General features: G+C 36.0%; 1 protein-coding gene across 1 annotated transcript in view; it reads right to left on the bottom strand.

Moving 5' to 3' along the window:
* LOC121313796 (docking protein 6) overlaps positions 1-24,126 on the bottom strand; it is a 130,253-nt gene extending 106,127 nt beyond the window's left edge. Inside the window, exon 1 of the mRNA XM_041246591.1 lies at positions 24,012-24,126. Within this exon, the coding sequence (XP_041102525.1) occupies positions 24,012-24,077 (66 nt within the window). The 5' untranslated portion in view covers positions 24,078-24,126. The remainder of the gene's footprint in view (positions 1-24,011) is intronic.
* Positions 24,127-24,925: the final 799 nt, after the last annotated feature.

The raw sequence follows: 24,925 nt of genomic DNA, 5'->3' as shown, positions 1-24,925 counted from the left end.
CGAATGAATTTCATTTTGGTCCCAGAGGCTGCAATTGACATTCAGTTTATAATCCCTTGTGGAAATTCCAGGTGAAAAATGACAAGGGAAACAGGGGACAAAAATATAATTCTATTTATCACCTTCTGCACATACTAGGCTCTGTTTAATTGTTGCAGAATATTACACGTAGCCTTCCAGATTGTCTTGGAATCAAAGCATCAGGGTTGTTCTAATAGGATTAGTGCTGTTTATAGACAGCCAAGCAATATTGCTATCTTTTCACAAGCACTTCCAAGAATAATCAGTGACATGTGTTTTGTTTGATTAAAAATATAATAAAATGCATGATGTTGAAATACATCACTGGGATACAAGCAAAAGGTAAACACTGTATATCTGTAATGTAAAGCTAGTTATACATTGCTGAACATTGCTGCCAAAACAAGGTGTATTTGGCAGAACATTGATTCTCATATAAACATACACATTATACATTATATTCAGAAATATAAAAATGTTCTGACTGCAAATTTTTTCTAAAATTATTATTATTTTTAATTTGGCCTACTTAGTAGCGTACACAATACACAAAATAGATCCGCATTGACAAGTTATGATACTTACAGGAGGACAGTTAATTCTTGTTAATACGAAATTAAAGGGACCAGCAACAAATGTTGCATTATACCATTCATTTGTATTATCATTAGCCTATAAGCCAAATGTATACACTCAGTTTTTATTTAAGTTAGTCAGTGGTGCAGCTAATCGTTCACAATTACAAACTATGTGTACATTAATAGAATAGGTGTGTTCCTTATTGCTATCAGATGCTCGGAAGGAGCTGGAGGGGTTTATTGCTCCCAACACGTTGGGGAAACCAGGAATGTCATATAAATTTGTTTTCAAGGCTTGTAAGTACACCTTCTTTTAAGGAAAAATAGTATTTGTGTGTTTGCCTTAAGTGCATTGAGCACAAGTGGCAACGCATGAGAAACAGCTGCCACAGTCCCCTGACAAGACCCATAGGCAAAATACTGCAGGGTAGACAAAAATGTGATCATTGCAGGGATAGCATGGCTTCTCTGGGTGACAGGATCCAGGTCATCTTTTAAATCAGACAGCAGCTCAAGAATTATGTGGCTGCCAAGCCTGTACCTGTACATAATTTGGTCTTCATTAAAATTGAAGAGGGTAATGTGGGTATGAAATAGCCTTTCTCTTCTAATCCTACAAATCACTTGTTCTTGCTGAAGACAATATCTCCTCCTTACTGCAATAACAGCGGCCATGGTTAGAGGACAGTGTTTTTCATACTGCCTCAATCCTAAAATTCTAGGTGATGCAAAGCCTCTGGCCATAGCTGGACAATTTTCTGTAGATAGAGGAATTAATGAGTGTACATGTATTTAGCGTAAAGACATACAATATTCTGATTCCAGTAGTTAATCACAAATGGTGAATGGATAGATATACAATATATTTTATAGTATGTGAATACACACATTACATTGCCTGAAGAGAATTCTTCACATATGCTCAAATAGATATTCTCTCATACATTGCCTTCTAGTACTACCTGGCATGAGGCCTATCCAAGTATAAAGTCTGCTTTCCTTGAATCACTTCAATATTTCAGAGGATAGGAACATTTTTTTTCCTGCCTAGAATCTTTGTCTTGGCGCTATACATTAGTATAGTGTACTGCAACACATAAAAGGTGTCTCAATCTATTTTTTTCAAAAGATCCTAATTCCTGCAATGGTATTCACAGTATTCCATGTCAAATTTTAATTGACTCATCTCATTTTCATTAGCACTGAAAACTACCTGCTGACATTTTACATTTTGTTCAATTTATGGAATTCATAATATCATCATGAAACCGCAGGCAGGTGCTTGGGGGATGATTCACATTGCCAGGGCATTTGTCAAAGTGCCTTTGTCCAAGTGAAATTCTACTGGGGACTCTCTTGAGAAATAATGCAATTACAGAACACTGAATGATTTCAACATGCTTATCGCTGCAAAAGACCTGTGGCATGATGTAATTAAGAAAGCATTTAGATACTTTAAAGAAGATAAATAAGCAGTGTGGTTTGGAAAATAAGAACAGTGGCTTCAAATATATTTCACTTGAATGAGAGCTCAAGCAGAGACACAGACAGCTGGCAGAGACGTTATCAATGAAGGTCAGGGCGGTGTCATGTTTGGTACCAATTCTATCAAGGATGGCTGTCAGAAACAACTGATGGCAAGCAGATGTGGCTATGTGACGGATGTCTTTGTGGATGACGTCAGACCAGGAAATGAATAAAAATCAACAGCAGACTGGGGTATCAATGCGCTGCTTGTGCGGTTTAATTAATAAATAAAACATTTAAACAAAACAGAACAAAGCACTTATACAAAATAAAAGTCATGTTTGCCATTACAAACAGACAAAACACAAAATAAAGCAAACACTAAATAAAACAAATATCACGCTGGTTTAAAGCCAGCATGAGTAGCAATTGCTTATGTTTCTATTTCTTACTGTCTTGCTTTCTCATTCCACCTCTGAACACTCTACCCCTTTCTCACCCGTGATCACCCTATTTATACAACTGTGACTGGAGCCTTAATTAATCATTTAATCAATTCACAGCTCCAGCCACACCCCATGTGTTTTCACAGGGAGGATTTTAACTGCCTCCCTGTCAACACTATTCCACACACACACACACATCCACACCCCTGTGCTCACATATCAATATACATTAACTCCCCTGTGATACATAACCCAAACTTATACAAAACAACCGAAAAAAATATACTCAGGGGCAGGGGTAACCCATCACAGGCTACCAGATAAGGTAGAGATGAAAAATGTGTAGTTGGTTGGTGCAAAAAGGTAATTTGAGCACCCTGAATAAAATACATAGAACTCACACAGAAGCTGTTCTGTTGATTGGACAAGAAAGTTTGGTGATTTGAACTGCATTAAAAATATGCTTTTTTTAGAAAAAATAAAAGACCCATAGATCTCTCAGAATCATGTCTGAAATATGTACTACTGCATGCTAGGTATCCCAGGGTGTGACACAGGGGGTTATTTTCAAAGGAGATCCACTGGAGGATTGTATTATTTTGATCGTATTTCATGACGTATTAGACTAAATCCCTCTTCATCTGTGTAGAGATTAAGCATGCCGAAATAAATGATTAATTTAAACCTTCTGTGTACATCCAAAAAACCTTTCATTTATTTTCATTTTTGTACACTGCAGTTATACCTCCTTTCAAACCTCCCATAATTTGTTCTGATCATGTTTGTTTGTTTCATGTTGTCCTAATTAAACAAGCAGTTGGTAAGACTGAATGGAAATAAGAATTTGCCCTCGTGTTTGCATTTGCGTTTTGACCAGTTTTACTGTTGGTTTGGTATATAACATTTGCTAACACAACTGAACCGGAAGTATTATTTTGGCAGATAAAACCGCTTAAATGCTCATTACTTATTCATTTAGAGCCACAGAAAATCAGTGGATATTTTTTAATGGATTAACAGGTGGAAAAATTATGCAGATTTTGCCTTTTCCACCGAAAATGAAACCCCTTTCAAAAATCGGGCCCTTAATCTTTCCCCATGCCCTATTGATTCTAAGAACTACTGTATCACATTTGCTCTAAAGTCTCTATTACAAAACCTGTTTTTAACAAAAAATGCCTGCTTCTGTCCATGCAGTAACGTAGTATTTCCCTGCTTCTATGTTTTCCTTCTTGATATTGGGCACAGATACAAACAGATGTATAACTTTTGGAAAAACACATATTAGTTCTGACTTTTGCTCAAGATATGCTTGTGTTCTTGTTATACAAGAAAAGAAAATGAAGGTTTAATTGTAAGAAGAAAAAAAAAATACCAAGTAAGTTCTAAAGTTTCGCAGCCAAATGACAAGATGTATTCCCATAATGACCTGTCACAGTCTTGACAAGTTGTGACACTGATATAAAGAACAATCATTTTCCTTTAATGATGAAGTTAATATAAATGCTATACTGTACCAGCAGCTTAAAAATGTAACCTACAAGAAAATGCCTGTCAGCTAAATTTAAATTAATATAGCAAAGTACAAAAAGGACATAAAATATTCATCCAATATACATTATGGACCAGCAGTTTCAACCCCTCCCACCCAGACAAAAAATCAGTCAATACAAATTTAGTCCCAAAAATTCCAACAACCCTTCAATATGTTTTTTTTTTATTGTTATTATTATTATTATTATTATTATTATTATTATTATTATTATACTATTTCCCTCCTGGAATGATATACCCAACAAATAATGGCAACCATCACAATAACACATCAAGCTGTGTTAGGAAGAAGTCTGACTGATTTCGATCGATTTAGCCTCAACATGCACAGTACTGTTTAGTAAATTGATAGCACATACATTGCTAGCTAAATCAAGATTCTGAAAGAAAACGATAAGGTAACTGAACAATACACCAGATAAAAGAAAAATAATAAAAAAAACGTATTTAATGTGTTTTTACATGTTCTCGTTTCTCAGTTTATTATAATATATATATATATATATATATATATATAATTATATAATATATATATATATATATATATATATATAAATTAAGTAACACAGCAAGCGTACACATTAATAATACACTGAAAACTCGGGGGCAGTAGTAAGATTTAATCTATTCATGTATTTGATTTTGGTCAGACCAATTTCCAAAACTGATATTTCCACTTCCAAAATCCTAAAAGCTTCTAATCTGGATTTGATTCATTTTGCCCCAATGTTGTGGTTGTATAATCCTGCAGGGAGGAGGGATTATTCAGTTAATGCCTTGCTTTGCTTCAAATCCATTATTAATGAACATTTCATAAACAGCATTACAGTCAGTATTTTTTTCTTCTAATTATTCCCCCCTTTAAAAAAAAAAAAAAAAAAAAAAAACAGTATCTATTTTAATTGAACAGAGGCTTCCAATGGCACTATTTAATTAATTTGAATACATTAGACTCCCTTTATAATGTCACCTGATGGGGTTAATATTAGACAGATAAAAAGGAGATGATGGCAGCGTGACTTTAAGGGCAGGGTCAATCACTTTCTCACGATAAAAATAGCTGTAAAAACCCATGTAAACCGGAGCAGGAATCGTGCTTGTGGCTTAAACTCACGTAATCACCAGCAGAAAGGCCGTACAGAACACACAAACCCCCAACACACACACACAAAATGTACATTTACTTTAACACTAGAACTGCCGCGGTTATACTCATACCTACAACAGCCAATGGCAATTGTTATCACAGAACATTTTAAACATCATCAACATTTAAATGAAAGACGCAGATACAAATCAAAAGTTTTATTCAAGCACATCATATCAAACATCTGCACAACCGAAACACTGTATTAATCAAATCATAGTCATTTAAGGGAGGGGATATTTTAATGACCGTGTCTGCTTACTAAGTAGGAAAAGAATGTCTCTGAATATCGTGAGGAGAGCTTGCTTGTCTGATTAGAAAGGTAATCAGACAAACAAGTAGCTAATGTGCAGTGTAATTCAGAATGTGCGCAACAACACTTGAATTCATGTCTCTTGTTAAATGTTTTTATCTTCATGGCAACGCATGAAGCTCTCCTCATGATATTCAGATATCCTCTCCCGTAAAGGAATTGAATAATCTGCATTGGTACGGCCGTTTTTTTTTTTCCTAAAGCACAACTGCATAGCAACGCATTTCCTGAAAAGTACGGCAAACACTTTGTGAGGAAAACTGTCATGCATGTAAACGCTGCCAGTGATAGCTTTGTAAAATGTATGAGAATTAAATTATACCCTTAGGCTCTTTGCAACCAAGATAACCCTAGAATCCATTTTTTGTATTTTTCATTATTCAGTTTCAGTGTTTTAAATGTTCTCACGAGTATAACCTGTTCTGTTAAATTATATATATATATATATATATATATATATATATATATATATATATATATATATATATATATATATAGCTCTGGAAAAAATTAAGAGACCACTGCAAATTTTTCTTAAATCAGCATCTCTACATGTATGGCAGCCATTCCATTCCAGTGTCTGTTGAATTCCAACACAGGCACACCTCATTCTACTGAATGAGGTACTGATTAGGGGATCACCTGAACCAAATCTTATTTAATGAGGAAAAGTATAAAAACCACTCCTGTGGTCATCACTATCCTCTTGCAATAGGACCAGCTGGATGGCAAAACAGTGCTAGTAGTACCTCAAAAGTAATTGGAATCAAAAAATAACTATTGACCATGCCCAAAGAGTTGAAAAGGAAAGTTTTGAGTGAGGAAAAGAAGGGTTCAATTCTGGCTTTACTGGCAGAGGGATACAGTGAGCGTCGGGTTGCTTCCATCCTTAAAATTTCAAAGACGGCGGTTCATAAGAACAAGGTCAAGCAGCACACATTGGGGACAACAAAGCTACAGACCGGCAGAGGGCGAAAACGACTCTCCACTGACCGGGATGACCGCCAACTCATTCGAATGTCACTCAGCAACCGTAGGATGACATCAAGTGACCTACAAAAACGAATGGTAAACGGCAGCTGGGGTGAAGTGCATGGCGAGGACGGTTCGAAACAGGCTCCTAGGGACAGGGCTGAAGTCGTGCAAAGCTATAAAAAAGCCCTTCATCAATGAGAAGCAAAGAAGAGCCAGGCTGAGGTTTGCAAAAGACCATAAGGATTGGCCCGTAGAGGACTGGAGTAAGGTCATCTTCTCTGATGAGTCCAATTTTCAGCTTTGCCCAACAACTGGTTGTTTAATGGTTAGACGGAGACCTGGAGAGGCCTACAAGCCAGTGTCTCACACCCACTGTGAAATGTGGTGGAGGATCGGTGATGATCTTGGGGTGCTTCAGCAAGGCTGGAATCAAGCAGATTTGTCTTTGTGAAGGACGCATGAATCAAGCCAAGTACAAGGTTGTCCTGGAAGAAAACTTGCTTCCTTCTGCTCTGACAATGTTCCCCGACTCTGGGGATTGGTTTTTCCAGCAGGACAATGCTCCATGTCACACAGCCAGGTCAATCAAGGTGTGGATGGAGGACCACCAGATCAAGACCCTGTCATGGCCAGCCCAATCTCCAGACCTGAACCCCATTGAAAACCTCTGGAATGTGATCAAGAGGAAGACGTATGGTCACAAGCCATCAAACAAAGCTGAGCTGCTTGAATTTTTGCGCCAGGAGTGGCATAAAGTCACCCAACATCAATGTGAAAGACTGGTGGAGAGCATACCAAGACGCACGAAAGCTATGATTGAAAATCAGGGTTATTCCACCAAATATTGATTTCTGAACTCTTCCTAAATTAAAAAAAAAAAAAAAACATATTCTGAGGAAACATGTAGATAAAAACAAAAAATGTCTTTGGGAACTACATTAGGGTTACTTACCCGTGAAAACTGGATTGTCACAGTTTTGAGCTTTATTTGTTGTCCCGTGTGTGGTTACTAGCAGAGGAATGTGTTAGGCTGTGTTCGCGCCATTCAAAAATAAAACAATTATATGGATTATTTGTTTAATCATTCTGATTATGTGCATATGTTTAAATTGTAATAGCTGATCTATATTTTAAATATGTCTTTTTGTACATTTAACATGTGTTGACTAGATGACAATATAAAGAAAATAATGAATTGTGTTATGAGCTACAATAAATTCACCTGATGTTTAATTTGTAAACTATTGTTGTGTTTTTATAGGCCTGTAGTGTTATTTTAATGGCTTCAGAGTTGCTAGGCATCAGTGAATTGGTAAAAAAATTAAAAAAAAAAACTTTTTCAATATGGAAATCTGGACAGTGGGAGAAACTGAAGGTCTTACACCAAAGTCCAAGCTTAAATGACTGTTTAATGCAGCCATTAGGAGAACCATGCAGAATTGCGTAAAGTGTATTATCTCCTACTGTAGGCATTCAACATGTATTAATTAAATTAGCAAAGTGCTTCCCCAGTGCTTTCTTCCACAGCAATATGTATGAATCTAAAACATGCTATATTAAAAACTGGAGCAATACAATAGCTGCCATCTTTCAATATGCCTTGCAGATATTGTAAACATCCGGTTCACACACCATATAAACAAACCGAGTTCGCTTGAAAACTGCATTGTGAACACAAACAGACTCAGGTCCGAGTCCATTTAAAACAGACCCACATTATACAACACATTCCAGTACTGTTTGCATTATTCGTTGCTCCATTATTTATTAGGGGGTTATGTATACTTTTTTAAAAAATGCATGTGTAACAAACGTTACAATCAACTTAACAATTTCTTAAATTATTTATAACAGTGATAAACACTCAGTATTCCAAGCCTGATCATTCCAGTCCTCCGTAGACTAATTTGTATGCTGTGTTTCCTCTGAAAACTCCTTGTGTTGTAGTCACCCATTAAAAAGCAATTCAAGCTGCTAAATAGACAGAGACTTAAGACACATCTTAACAGTAGAAAGGCATTTCAGTAATTCTTTATGCATTCAACTGCTGAGTTTTAGAGTTGTCAGTTAGTTGTCAGTTGGCTGTCATAGAAATTGAAAATTTTTATTGCAGTGTGTTTTACAATATTTAGGCATATAACTGGTACAGGTATGAAAAAACACTGGCTTTCCATAATTAATAAAAAGGATAGTGTTCCATGTTAATGAATATTGCACAATCTAGGCATCCCATACATATGTATAAGTATACAAGGTTTTTACAACAGTACCAAAACCCTGACCAACAATGAAAACTTTGTAACACTGGAGTTTCTAAAATCTGTTCCCTACTAAACAAAAGTAAGTCATTTCAGTTCTTGCCACACAGTTCTATATGAAATTGAGGTTTTCAAACATTAATATCACATCACTGCATTGGTATCTCAACACAAACCAAATGAATAATTTGTAATATGTTACGTTCATGAGTAGCCATTATAACTAAGAAAACTGAATGAACTGACAGACCCTATTTAACAGCCATTTGTTTTAAAAATATTTACGCAAACAATGACTAATATATCTGCAATTACATATAGCTACTGGTATGGTATCAACAACTGTTAAACACAAAATCATGATGGGCAGCCATTGCATCTTCAATAGCTTCCTTTACCGCCCACTTTGTTCCAGTTTTCAACAAGGTGCTGCCTCCCTCATACATTGGCAGCTGCAGTATCCCTTTAACATACAGTTAAATTCTGCAGAGGTAGCGTGGAACTCCTAACCATTTCTTGACTCATGAATGGATTAACGCTTCCAGCTTCTCTACTGTTGCCAATGAAACCTCATACACAGTGAATGGCCACAGAAGTCTTGGCAGTAGACCTAACTGAAGTCACTAGAGTTTATGTTTACCCGGTAAAGCGCTGCTGTCTATGCTGTTTGACCCTTGCACTGCTTGTTGTCTCAGTTTTACCTCACGAACGGTGCCCTTTAGGTCCCCATCATACCATCTCCCAAGACTTTTCACAGGCTTCTCAGACACTGTTGGTATTGCCTCAAAGTTAATGTAGAACTTGTTATCCACTACTTTACCTTTAATTATAGAGATGCTCCTTGACTTAGTGGGCTTGAATTGTATTCATGCCCATTCAATGTTATTGATTAGTTTGCCCAATAAACGATTAGTGCAGGCTATTGTTGTATTCATTGTTGTCATGTCATCCATGTATGCTCTAATTGCTGGCAGTCGCATTCCAGAAGGCAAGCATTTTTCTCCCACTACCCATTTTGTTGCCCTAATAATTACTTCCATTGCCATGGTAAAAGCCAGTGGAGAAATGGTGAATCCTGCCACTATTCGAACTTCTAGACATTGCCATGTAGTGGTGAATTCTGAAGTTGAAAAAGAAAATTCCAAATACGATTGTTTCTTTCTAAAATTATGTATAGACCCCACAAGTTTACAGGTACAAAATACCATGGTAGAAGTAAGTGTATGGGTACATTTTCAACAGTGATTACATTGCAGACCTTATAGGAGGCAGTGTGGTCCAGTGGTTAAAGTCCAGGGCTCGTAACCAGAAGGTCACCAGTTCAAATGCCACCTCTGCCACTGAGTAACTCACTGTGTGACCCTGAGCAAGTCACTTAATCTCTTTGTGCTCCATCCTGCAGATGAGATGTTAAATCAATGTCCTATTGTAAGTGACTCTGCACAGTTCACAGCCTTCCTCTGTAAAGTGCTTTGTGATGGTGGTCCACTATGAAAGGAGCTATATTATTATTATTATTATTATTATTTACTATCACGTAAGACAAGCCAGTACTATCACAAAGTAAAACAGTTTCATGGTTACATAAACCTTTTGGATTTAGTAACAAATTAAGCTTATCAAGAACTTTTGGAGAAATATTTCAGATCTGGGCTACATTCAGTGGACCTTTTTAGGTTAATTATTCTGAGGCTTTCCTAATATCAGGGTATATAATTACATACAAAGAATTCCAGAGCAGAGGTGCAAGTTAAAAACTGTTCTCCAACTGTCAGTATCAGAAAAGTAGTAACTTCTTGTTTCAGAAGTTTAAAAAACCCAAAACAATTAGTACAGCGTTTTGAAGGGATTTTGAATTTGGTTACTGCCCAAGTGCTATTCTGGTTGAAAAGCTCTGGATTAAGCGATCAAAACACTTCTCAAAAAGCAGTAAATCACAAAACTTCCCTGCTTTTACATGAGGATTATTGAACTCTGCTGTACTTTTAAGCAGTCTTTTAATCTTGGAACCACATGATTTTATATTGCAATCCTGCACCTTTGCTACAGAACTGAAACCTGGACAATAAAGAGAAGCTAGCAAAAAATAGTATCAACGCATACCATTGAGCTTTTTGAACCACAGGGCCTTTTTTCTGATTCTGTTACACTCCAATCAATCTTTACCTTCCAGACAAAGAGACTGGTTAATGGTTGCATTTGTCACTCTTCAGGATAAAAGCTTTTTTTTTTACAATTAAGCCTGGTGGGAATCAAAGATGTGAAATGTCCAACAACAGCCTCAAGGGATATATTTCTGGAACACCTTGCATCACCTGTTGCTGTATGACATTTTTCACAGTGAATTAGTATAGTAAACACAATTCATTAGTCGAAAAAGGCAAATACATCAATGCCAAAAAAAGCAATGCTTCATTAACCCTTCGTTGTCCATTTATTCAGTGCCTGTCAGGTGCATCAGGTCCAATTTATTATCACATGCACTGTTTATTTTACACACGCTGTTTAAAAGTATTTTTTTCATAGTAAAACAGGTTTAAAAGGCATTGCATATCAACATGACATCTCCAGCCCCGCCCCACCCCTTGTTTGCTGTATTTATCACATACCTCTTCATAGTTGTACATATTGATTAATCATTTTCTGCTCATTTGTTTTATCACCAAACTCCTCAATAATGTATCCAAGTCATTATTTTATTACTATAACATCTCAAAAAGCTCTGCAAATGTCTGCGATGTTCTTTAAGCGCTGGATGCAGAAGCAGCTATAATGTTTGTTTGTGTCCGTGTTATCTCTGTGGTGCAGGGGCTATGTGTATTGCTCAGATCCGCCACTTTATTTTTTTTATGGCTTCTCTCAGCTCCTATCGGTCTGACCTTTTCCAGAGAAAAAAAAGACTAGAAACCTGTGCTTGACATCGGACCGGAAAGGAAAAATTGACCTAGTCCAACATAGGACCGCAAAGGGTTAAATCCTAGCCTAATACTACTAAAAGATATAACTCTCTCACACAATTCCAAGCACTACATGTGAACATGCTGTGATAAAGGTTAATGCGATGATCAATACACCACATATACACACACACACACACACAGTTGAAATCAAAAGTTTATATACCCCAATGGAAATGTATAATTTCAAAAAATTCTCGAAAACAAATAATTATATAAAAAATCTTTTGTAACAAGTTTTGCTTTTGTGGATGAGGAAAAAGTTACAAGAAATAGATGTCTACAGTTATTTATTACAGCAATTTTTTTTGCAAAACTCCAAAAATGTTAATTCAAATGTTTTCATATCCTGACAAGGAAAATAAAAATAATAGCTAGTCGAGGCACCTTTAGCAACAATAACCTCTTTTAAATGATTAGTATATTTGTCACTGAGCTTTTGGCACGATTCTTTAGTAATTTTTGACCATTTTTCAACGCAAAATTGTTTCAGTTCATTCAAACTTCTCTTGTGCACAGCCTTCTTCAACTCATACCACAGATTCTCAATAGGATTTAGATCAGGACTTTAACTAGGCCATTTCAGAACCTTGATTTTATTTTTCTTTACCATTATGAAGTACTTTTTGATGTATGCTTTGGACCGTTGTCGTGTTGGAACGTCCAGTTTTGCTGTAAACCAAGTTTTGTAACAGAGGGTTTCATATGATTGGCCAATATCTTTTGGTATGCTATGGAATCCATTTTTACCATGTATTGGAAGTAAATTTCCTGTGCCATTAGAGGAAAAATAGCTCCATATGAGGATATTACCACAACCATGCTTGACAGTAGGTATGCTGTTCTTTTCTTTGTAAGCCTCACCAGACTTTCTCCAAACGTAATGACTATCAGCGTGACCAAATAGCTAGATTTTTGTTTCATCACTCCACAAAACCTTTGACGAGAACTCATATCCATCACTCAAATGCCATTTTGCAAACTTTAAGTGATTGTCCTGTGACGTTTTCCTAAAAGTGTTTTTTTTTTCTTAGCCTGCGACCATTGAGCCCTTTACCATGCAATACTGGACCTGTGGTTGAAATGGAAACCCCAGTCCCACTTACAGCCAGTTCACTTGGAATATCTTTGACAGTCAATCTCGGATTGTTATTAACCTTCCTTACAATTCTACCTGTTCTTAGTGAAAGAACCTTCTTTCTTCCAGACAGAGGAAGTGTTGTGCTAGTACCATGAGTCTTGTACTTATTGATAATAGAAACAATAGTTAAAATTGGGAAACTGAAATGCTTCGAAATCTTCTTATATTCTTCTCCAGCTTTATAACAATAGGACAATAAATAATTTTCTGCATAAGTGCCTGAGATAGCTCTTTCCTTTTTCCCCATATTGACTTATTGATAATGACAGCAATCATCCTATGCCTAACCCTTTTATACTCTATAAAGAATGTTCACCTACAATCCAGGATTTTCTAGATTTTTCAGAATTAGCTTCTGTACTATCATATTGAAATTTATAGCACCTTGTAGACAACACTATCAAAGAGTATGATTATTTTTTAATTAGCATTTTTGGGGAAAAAAAGTGCTGAAATAAATAATTGTAAATATCTAATTCTTGTAACCTTTTTTCCACATCCACAAAAGCAAAACTTTTGTTACAAAAGATTTTACCTATAATTTGCTTTTCAAGAAATTTCTACATATTATATATTTCCACTGGGGTATGTAAACTTTTGACTACAACTGTGTGTGTGTGTGTGTATATATATATATATATATATATATATATATATATATATATATATATATATATATATATATATATATATTTTTTTTACACAATTTTCACAACCTTCTTTGATTTACACAAACTTCTCAACACTTTGAAAAGTCTTCATTAGATAAGTATTCACCCCCTTTGCTATAAGGACAGTTGTAGTTACCTACACTCCTAAATAATAATAATAATAATAATAATAATAATAATAATAATAATAATAATAATAATAATATGAAACCCACTTAATGAGTGTAACAGAACAAATGTGGGGATTTCAGTTTTTAAAATGTTTATTCCATGTATAGGTATCTAGATGAGATTGTGACAAAAAAAATATCCATCATTAGGTGTACCATTCATTTTGGCATCCTATTTGACTTTATAACTCTTTGCTACAGCCCTGCAGTAATGAAAGGAGTGACAAGGCAATTTCATTAGTAAACCATGTTATATTCAATATTCAGTGGTGTGCTGTATGAACTACAGGAAAAAAATCATTTTTTATATCCTTGTGCTTCTAATAATACTGTAAACAATGTTTTGTTTTTTTATTTGTTTTCTTTTTCGTGAATGCAAATACATTAATAATAGGCTTGTCATAAGAACAGATGGGGGTGTACAATTTATTTGCGGCTGACACAGGAGAGGTAGCAAGTGGTGAACACATTCAGCAAACGTTTGGTACTTGAAGGTTTAATACTCAGAAACACCCACTACAAAATACAGTCAAAGCCACCCTTAAAGAAATATGTATCTTCCTATGCGTGTTAGGAAGACATACAGCAAACAGGCCAATTCCTTACCAACCAGCTGCATGACTTGTTTTCCATTGACAGTAAACACGTCAACAACAGATAACTTGTAATAAAGGGATCAGACATATAAAAAGGAAGCAATTTTCTATTCCAGTTTTATTTTGTCAAAACTTGACAGGTGACTCATTTTGCCACTCCATAATCCCCTAATTGTTATGGTGGTAATTAAATCGTCATTTAAAAAACATGACAAAACAGTTAATCTCAATCCCAACAAGCATGCCGTTTATGAAGACCTGTGATTTCTCTAATAAAGTTATATAGTGTTCCCATAAATGTCTGTATTGAGAGTTACAGTAGTGGTTTCTCCTACTCTGACTTGGCAGGAATAACTACTGTGAGGGGTGTGGAAGTTTACTTAGCAAAATGCTTTTTTTTTCTTTTTTGTGGCCACATTAAAACAAGGCATGATCAAAGAAATGGATTTGCCATCATATTTGTGACCTTTATACTGTAGAAGCATGTGGAATCAATACAGTTGAAAGGAAGCAATATTGCATAATATCTCAAGACAAGGAAGTAAAAAAATATGGGAAAACCAAAAATGGCAAAGGTCATAAAAAATATGTTGGTTCGAGAAAGACAAAGACAATTTACAGTACAGGCGTAGCTATATGTATGTCAGTATCCTTTGGATTTAAGAGAGGTAAGGAAGGATGTTTAAACATCCAAAGTATCTAAAAAAAAAAAACCTGCCATGGACAACTATCTCATAAAACATCACCATCACAAGTAACCTGGGGGTAGATTACATCTAAATTCTCTGCACAGCCTTAGCCAAAGCAGGATAAATGTCGGTATTAAAACAAAAATTCAATGCGCTGCACAAGGGGAAATTTGCGGCTTCTCTAAGGGAGCCCCTTGTATGGGAATGCCATTTTAAAGTGGTATAAGAACACATTCCTTTAAGAGTTGTTGATCCCACATTACATAACACAGGTTATTTTTTTAAAAGACTGCTGCAGAGTTTATCTTTGCGTTCAAAAAACAATCAAAAAACACATAAGTGGACTATAAAGTAGGCATTATACCATACTAAAGTACACCAGACACAATTGTAGATTATATAAGTGTAAACGACACAAAACAAGTTTAAGAAAATACATTGATGTTTCTAGTTTTATTGTGTTTTTATTATTTAAAGAGACGTGTATAATCCTGCCCCTCAACGTACAGGCATTCCCTATCAGCAAATTTAGGGGTCTTGACAAAATCCCTACTGAAAGTAATGGTGTGATACCGTCTACAATCCAAAGCTGTAGATTATGGAATCTGGCATGCTTTGTAAGTCTTGTCTGTCTAAAACCAGTGTAAACCTTTCTGTGCAGAAGAAAAGTTTACAACAATGTAAAGTTGCCAAGCATCATCATTGTAGGGAAAAAAGTACATTTCAAACATCAAATTTACTTACTGATGTGTATAAAACACGTAGGTAAGCAGCATTCTTGCATTTTTTGTAGTTTGATTTTACAGAAAAAAAAAATAATGCATTCAAGTTGCAGTATAAAAATATATAAATACATTTACATATCTACAATAAATTAACAATTCAGCAGTAAACAATTCATATATATATATATATATATATATATATATATATATATATATATATATATATATATATATATATATATATAATTAACAAAGTAATTATAGAAGCAAACTACAGGGTGTGCAGTAGGTATAAAATTACCACACTTCCTGGGTGGTTGAAGGCTCTTTGCTTTGCCTCATGCCCCACAATGCACCCAGGGTGTGCAGTCGTTTTCAGCTTCTGTATACCCTGTTGTGTCCTTGCTTACATATTGTAAATCACATCCAGAATGAGACTAACACATTTAAATTGTACATAATGGGCCAACACTCCTGACTGTAAATTTTAACATGTGTATTAAGGAGGACTGACTGACTGGCCTGATCTTGAACCAATTTTTCTTTACTTGTAGGGTTTAAAGACTAGAACTGTATTTGGGAGATCAATGACTTTATTTTTGTTTACGACCACAGATATGGTGTAATTGAACATTTATGTAAAGTATACTATATAAGTCATTAGTGATATCATTAAGTCTTTCTGTAGTTACTGTAAGACAATGATATATATATATATATATATATATATATATATATATATATATATATATATATATATATATATATATATATATATATATATATAATAGTCGCCAATTGTTTTGATAATTTTCTCCTCAAATTTGGAATAGCCAATTATTTTTAGGCTAAGCTCACTGATACCACCACGCGCTGACTCAGGAGAGGCGAAGATGAACACACGCTGTCCTCCGAAGCGTGGGCCGTCAGCCAAGTGCTTCTTTTGCGCACTGTAGGCCCACCATGCAGCCACCTCAGAGCTACAGGCAAGCCTGCAGACGCCTGCCCAGACGACAGGAGTCGCTGCACTACCGCAGAGTACCTTACCAGATCTGCCACTCGTGAACAACCTTAATAAACATCAGTTTGCATTAGGCAGCACGTTGGATTCAAAGGAGATACCTATGTGGTGCAATTTTAACTTTATTTAGATATTTAAAAAAGTACACGTACTACACACTTTTTTGAGTTCACTGCAAGTGGTCAGGCTAACTTTATCTGCTAATGTATCTACTTTGGCTATCACAGTTGCTTATAGTAAAAACACCTACAGTATATATATATATATATATATATATATATATATATATATATATATATATATATATATATATATATATATGTTGCCATTTAGTTACAAATTGGCTTTGACTTACATTTTTTATATACTGTACATAAACGGTAATGACGCAATTTGCTCACTCAAAGTGTAATATCTGTCTATATTGCATTTATATACCATCATTCATGTGTTCACATCACGGTGCTTCCATAAAAGGGATAGTTCTAACAGTTAAAGGCAGCTCTGAACAGATGGGTTTTCAGTAGGTGACCGTGGGAGGGTGTGGGGAATTCACTGACACAGGAGAAAGTTTATTTGAAACACCATAGGGGTGCACCATTTTATTTATTTCAGCAGATGTTGCTCGTGTGCTGCCCAAATATCAACAACGGTAAGTGGGTAGAGATTGCAAGTTACCACCAATGGTAGGAGTTGACACAGACTGTATTGCATTCACAGGTGCTGCAAATAATAATACATAAACAAAAGGCGAAAGCAAAAAGGAATAAAACACACTAACAAAACTACAAATAAAAGGTGCTGTTCCTTGCAGTGTCCCGCAGCCTCCCCTCTCCGGTACGGCTCGGGTTTCAGAGATACTTTGCTGGTCCCTCACTAACACTCACGTGGTTGCCCAGACTTCTCCACGGCTAAACTAACAACATCCCACTAGAGGTACATAGAAACAAAATATTTATTTTGTGCAGCGGCTGTCTTCTTCCGCCAGGCTTGCTTCCCTCTCTCTTTCTCCAGACACTGACATTCTGATATTATTTGTAATCCAGGTTTCTAAACAGAGCTCCTGCTGTTGTTTCTCCTAGAAAGGGCAAGAGCAAGGGAACAGCAAAGCATCACTTTTATTGGTCGACCACTCAGAGAGATCGAGAGAGAGACAACACACCCTCACCCAACCTCTCAGTGACAGGCGGCTCCCGCCCCCCCCCGCAGGATCATGCATGCATCAGATAGCCAGCACAGACCTCGCCCTGCTACATTATCCAATAGAAAAAGTTGAGTCTGCATGTCGGATTTCATCTGGGGAGGGCATTTGGGCCATAACAGGAGAAAGCTCTCGAGTCGAATGTTTTGAGATAAGCTCGAGGGATCTGTAACATTCCTGCACTAGACGATCGCAAAGTGCGCTTTGGAGCATGAGGGACAATAAAGACGGACAAATAGTTTGGGGTCAGATCATGCAATGATTTATACACCAGTAGAATAATTTTATAGTCAATTCGGGACTTCACGGGGAGCCAGTGTAGAAACTTCAGGACAGGGGTGATGTGCTCAGCTGATTTTTTCCTTGTAACAACTCTAGCTGCAGAGTTTTCAAGGAGTTTAAGTTTTTCAAGGTCACTAACTCCGTAAAAGAGAATTGCAATAATTCACTCTTGACATGATGAATGCATGGACAAGCATTTCAATATCTCCTTGTGACAGCATTGGATGAAGTCTTGTTGTATTTCTAAGATGGTAATAAGACATTTTTACAGTATTATTAATGTTCTATATACAACTGAGGACTCTATCAAATTGCAAGAGGAAAAATTGACTGAAGCTCCTGTTGAGTACCAAGGAGCAGGATTTCAGTCTTGTCCGAGCTGAGCTTCAAAAAGTTACTTGACATCCATGACTGAAGTCATTTATCCTGGAAATTCCAAGCTTTGGGCCCGCAGGTAATGAGAAATAAATCTGAGTGTCATCTGCGTAGAGGTGAAAGTCAATCTCTGACCTTCTAAAAATGGATCCTAGAGGCAGCATGTAAATTGGGAAAAGTATTGGGCCCGGAACAGAGCCCTGAGGGACCCCCCGATCAAAATGGTGGAGTTAGATTGGAACTCACCCAGGCTGAACTTAACTGAGATTTGTAGAACTGGATTGCTAATTTTCTTTACCTGTCTCTCTGTGTTTGGTTTCTCCTTTTAGATGATAGTTTCACATCTTGGTGGAGAACCAAAAGACCACATTACTTAGTTAATGAAACGTCTGAAACGCATGCACAATTTGTCTTGCAATTTTACAGGTCAATTTTAAAAGGGACGACATATAGAAAAACAGTTGGAACTTGTTAGTGGTAATACCCCTTCCAGTCCCCTCATAATTTGCAGATAGAAAAAATACTTCATTAGCTATATCTTTAAAGCAACAGGCTGAGCTGAGATGGCTGACTCTGCCCAGCACCATACAGACATTACAGTAATAATGGTCTGATTACACTCACATCCAGTTAGAGACCTGGCATAACAATGGTAAAAACTAATCAGAACTAAAACATTAAAACTCATCTTAAATTTATACTGTACAGTATTGCCTCTTTACACTGTAGGACATTTCAGAAATGTCCAATTGATTACTTTTATACCAGTGTAGTATGGGTTTTTACAACTAGCTTAGACTCAGCAGAACTAAGTAGATCAAAGTAAACTTGTTTAGATAGCAAAAATACTAATAGCTGAAAATAACAAGCAAATAGAAACCGATTTACTTTGTACACCATTTCTATCTTATTACATCCCTGTTTACAAAAGCACCTATTAGACAAAACACTTTTGTGTTTATGATACCTTTGTTTTTTTTAAACTTAAGCTTTCACCCACATCAAGCAAGAAAACATCATTGTGAATAGCTGTACTAGGAAATGGCTATTTGTTTTCCAAAATCACGCTGTAAAATGTATAAATTCAAGTATCAAGTAGACAGATGTTTCGGTGAGTGCTTGATCAGAGAACTGTATAGCCAAAACATTTATGTAATAAAATGTATTTTTCTACCTTATAAAAGTATAGATTTTTTTTTTTAAGTTATGGGTACTTTTACTCTAGAAAAAAACTAATATAAAACACACTACACTTACCGCATCTCCTAATCCTGCCTTACACATATTACTTTATACAGTGTTGGACATCCATCCTTTTGAAGACATATAGCTTGGCATTCAAATTATTTTCTACTGTTTATGCAGGTGATATATGTATAGGTATAAGTATTTTAAAAGATGCCTACTTTGGTGCCCACCCTAATAATTACTATCTGCTGCCCAGAACAAAGGAAAACAAGAAAGAATATGCGTGACAAAATGTTAAAATGCAATTAACAGTGGAATGTCTCAGATGTTTAAACTATTTAATGGGATTGACTAATTAACAGATGCCTTTTGAAACAAAAAGTCACAATTTGTGCAATGATATCTTACAGAAGCCAATACAAGGGAGCATATTATATGCTGCTTGCTTTAAATAACTAAAATGTACCAAACACAAGATTCAATTACAATCTAATTTCTTTCAAATAAAGGTTAACTGTGTCAAACATAACAGCTCTCAACTGAGCTTTGTCTTTCATGTGCTATTATAGACATAAACCACATCACAAAAGTGATAATGTGAGTTCCTAGGACAGGCAATTGAATCTCTAGAGGTTTGAGACAGTGTGGTTTTGCAATTGCATATTTTCATTAGAATCTGTAGTCAAGCTAAACCTTCTGCATGTGTAATACTGTTTGATGAGGCTTCAAATACATAATAATACAACTGAAGTAGCCTATATTAATTGAAAAGGATAGTTCTTCACTAATGGAAGCCTGGTTTAGAATCAAATTAACTTGGCCCCGGGTGGACAAAACACCATAAGAACATAAGATCGTTTTTGAAAAGAACGAAGGCCAGCTAATTGATCTTAATACTTTGTCAAGGTGGGTCTGAAAGGATCCCAATGATGCAACACCCACAACATGGCTAGGTAACTCATTCCATACCGTCACCACGCCTTGTGTCGCCTACCCTCTGTATCTCCACTTAATATCTGTGTCCTCTTGTGTTAGTTACTGTACTGCGCTTAAAAGTAAGGGATAGAGTTAACATTGTAAACTCCTTTTAACCCTTTACGGGATTTGATCAAGTCCCCCTAATTCTTTGTTCTAGACAAAATAAATATATTTCCCTCAACCTTTGTTCACAGCTCATTTCTTTAGGCCTTGGGATTAGCCAGTTGCTCTTCATTGGTCATTGTTGGTATTATCAGGTCAATGACTGGATGCGTATGTACTGAATTGCATCTTCAAAGTTACTCCAGAGCACATCTGATGTATACATGAGGACTATACAGTCTTAAGTGCTCCTAATTCAGAACTAAAATTAATTTTAAAAGTTCCTAATGTCAGCCTCTTAATTACACTAGAGTACGGGAAGTATGGATCATCAGTTTGATTTATTTATTTTCAGTAGGGCTTCTATTAATTATATAGTGCAAAAAAAGCAATATATAATTGACCTTATTCTCATGGTGTAATGTCACTTTGATTACCTATTCGTCACATTCGTTTCCAAACTGCAGCAACCGGAATATATAGAGTGATTGTGTGAAGCCATCTGATGCTCTTTCACTTAATAACTCACTGAAACGTAATATCCTGTAAAGTAACAAAAGGACTTTGCTTGGCTCAGGTTCATTCAAAATTGCCTTTCTGGTTATAGCAAATTTTACAGGGGGAGAGGAGGGGGCTGCCAAAGAGTCCCACATTAAGTTAGATTCAAACAACAATCTCTTGGCTGCTAGCCCTTTGTTCTATGCACTATTGCACACTGTCTTATTAGACACATTTACTATAATTTTACCAACTGTACACCGTTACCCAAATACAACACACAATAAATTAACAGCAAGAAATCTTTAAGTGTCATATGGTTCAAGCCTGTCTTCGATGGTTCAAATACATTTGCATTGCAACCTCTCAGTGACAGGCGGCTCCCCCCCCACCCCTTGCAGGATCATGCATGCGTCAGATAGCCAACACAGACCTCGCCCTGCTACATTATCCAATAGAAAAAGTTGAGTCTGCATGTTGGATTTCATCTGGGGAGGGCATTTGGGCCATAACATTTGCATTGCAACAATAGTAGTGCTGTACATACACAACACTTTATATTAAATGCATTTGTGTTTCCAGCCTGATATAAATTACGCATATCATTACAGTGAAAGGCTAGCATTAATGCTTACTGGATGGGAAAGATCCCATCTCCACCTGTCTATTCCGTGGTGTGAGTTCATCCTCACTCTTGCCTAAGGCAAGAGGCAGTACAGTGTGAATTCTTACCTGCAGTCTTATAAACAGAGTATTCTCTGGGGAGGTGTTAAAAAAGTACTTCTGCACTCTGCTGCATGTCATATTTCATTACAGCTTATATCATGATTATTCTTATTCGTTTTACTATCAACACTATGTTAATCAATCAGTAATTACTGACTCATACAACACAAAGCACAATTTTGCATCACCAGACCCCAAGAAGCAAACAAAAGACAACTGCAAATTATGATTTTTTTTTTTTACAATAAATAAGCAACATTATTAGTACAGATGGATATGATTAAATTGTGTAATGATGTGAATTCCTTAAGTATGCAGTATTTCCTTTTGTATCTGTGTTACAAATCACTTACCATAATAGCACAAGAGCTCTGACAGAGATTCAAGGGCACTATGCTGTATTCAAACAAAGTCTATATCAACAAACCAAGGTCAAAAACCTTCACAAAAGTGAGTAATGTATCGTTCCATATGCTGCAGTTAACTATTACAATTGTCTTGCTCTATATAATGAATCTATATACGGTATATTATAAGCATACAGCACCTGGTATTGAGTATGAAGGATAATATACAGTTCATATATAAATAGGCAGGCTAAACAACATAATTTTACTCCTGCATATTTGATTGAAATGCATTGTAGAGAGTTACTGTAAATCTGGTATATATAACTGAGTTTAAATTAACATGTCTTTTACATCATATTAGCCATTTTTGACAGCTCCTTCTGTGTTTTTGAATTTTTATTAGACCGCTCTCCTTGAACCACAATCTAGATTGCTTTGTGCATTGGTGTGGTACACTCTTGGGCTTCTGGGACAACAGCCTACTTTCTGTGTTTAGCCGTTTCATTGTTTTGAATTCTCTACATTCATTTTCCAGCCAAGTATGAATATTGATGATTATCAAAAATTAAGCTCAGAATTTACTTTATGAAGGAAAAGCTAGTTTGACAATATACAAAAAGCACACATTTAAAGCACACACTGAATGCTAATTAAAACCAAGCCAAACACTTTGTGTATTATAATAAGGTGAATGTTATAATGAGGATCATAAGTATTAATGTAGCTGGAAGCCTGACTACAACAGTATACTCAGCACTGTATCCTATAATCAAATTATGGGAATGGACTATTCTTTCCAGTTTTCACCATTACTGCACTAAACACAATCCACAAACACACAACAAGCTTGCTATCTAGCCTCACATAAGAATTTACAACACCACACAGTGCAGCAGTTGTATCAAGCCTCTGCTGCAATCAGTTAATTACATTTCAAAGCCACTGTTTCAATGCACTGATGGGCTTGTGGTTCTTTCAGTTTCTTGAAGTAAATGTATTGTTAGACCTTAACTGCAGTTCTGACTGTATCACAGGCAGCTTTTCCACTTGGGTGAAGACAGACAGAAGCAGTTTTAGTTTTGGAACTTTTAGCCGTACGAATCTCTGGAGACAGCTAACTGAACTTGGCATTTACATACAGTGTGCTTCAGGCCAATAACATGTTTCAATGACCTGGATAGAAAATGGAAAAGTGGTATCAAAATGCACACTCCTGAAACAGTACACAGGAGACGCATACAATGTATTACTATCTTTACATTGCGTTGCTTAGTACATAGCTTCAATTGGGCCCTAATATACATTATAACTACATTTATAGCTCTTAAATGCCTCACCAAACCATACATTTTCAATATATGAATAAAGCTTATTGCTTAATGTTTTTCAAGATGAAATGTTCAAAACCATAATGACAAAAACAGCACAGTACAAAAGATTGTTCCTCTAAAAAGTTTACCCATTCCTCAGTTCCTATCTAGTTTCAGCACACTGCAGGACAGAATACTACAGAGCAATTACAATCTTTTTAATCCAGCTGTTTAAGCAAATACTTGCCACACTGACAGCAAGTGCTACTCACCCCCAGCTTTCTGCTGCGGATTTTCACATATCCTTGCTTCACTATATCATTAAAGTTGGAAGCCATAGTCAGTGCTATCCTTCACTGCCAAGACAAGTCCCGTTTTTCTGCTGAGAGTCTTTCTTAAGCCACTCTGGCACTCCAGCCCTCAGAATGCTTGCTCAAGTGTCACTGCCTGGGCAACCGCCTCCAAGGGCTCATTCCATCTGAATAGAGGGAGATAGAGTTTGTCAGCTGATTTAATTCAGTAGGAGCTCAGCTTCCTGGATCACACCATCCTTTATATACCAAAGGGGTGGAATCTAGACAGGTCCTTCTACATTCATTCACCATTCTGCTATATGTGAGGAATCATTTTGTGTTTTTTCTCTGAACTGTGCCTGCTAATTGATGTTGGCTTATAGTCTCACTTCTCGAAATAAAATATATACATAAAATGTGACAGTAATATCAATATGAATTCTATCTGATTTAAAGATGCCGTTGTATTTAATTAAAATGTATTTTATTTCTCTCACACAATGTAATTGTTTTAAGGAATGATTCACCTATAATAAACACAGATGTCTAATGGGGCTTATGTGAAAATAGGCAAAATATGGGCATTTTTAAATGCTCAAACACAATTAGCTTGCTTGAAGCATCACATAAATGTAATGAGCTCAAATATCTGATGTTAGCATTTACCCTATAGGCTCTATTTATTTATTTATTTTTGGATTTTCAATGAATACATAACACAAGTTTAAAATATGTCAGATGATTTTGTTAATTATTTCTGTATTTGTTCAGTTTAGGTGTTGTTTTTCTACTGAAAACATAAAATAATAATTCTTACCACAAGGCTGGTGTTTGAATTATCAAAGTGTGGATTTAACAAGGCTGGTGTTTTTCAGTCGAACCGGCCGGCAGTC

Source organism: Polyodon spathula, chromosome 4 (assembly GCF_017654505.1).
Source record: "Polyodon spathula isolate WHYD16114869_AA chromosome 4, ASM1765450v1, whole genome shotgun sequence".
In the NCBI taxonomy this organism is placed as follows: Eukaryota; Metazoa; Chordata; class Actinopteri; order Acipenseriformes; family Polyodontidae; genus Polyodon; species Polyodon spathula.
This window is presented reverse-complemented; position numbering and strand designations above follow the sequence as displayed.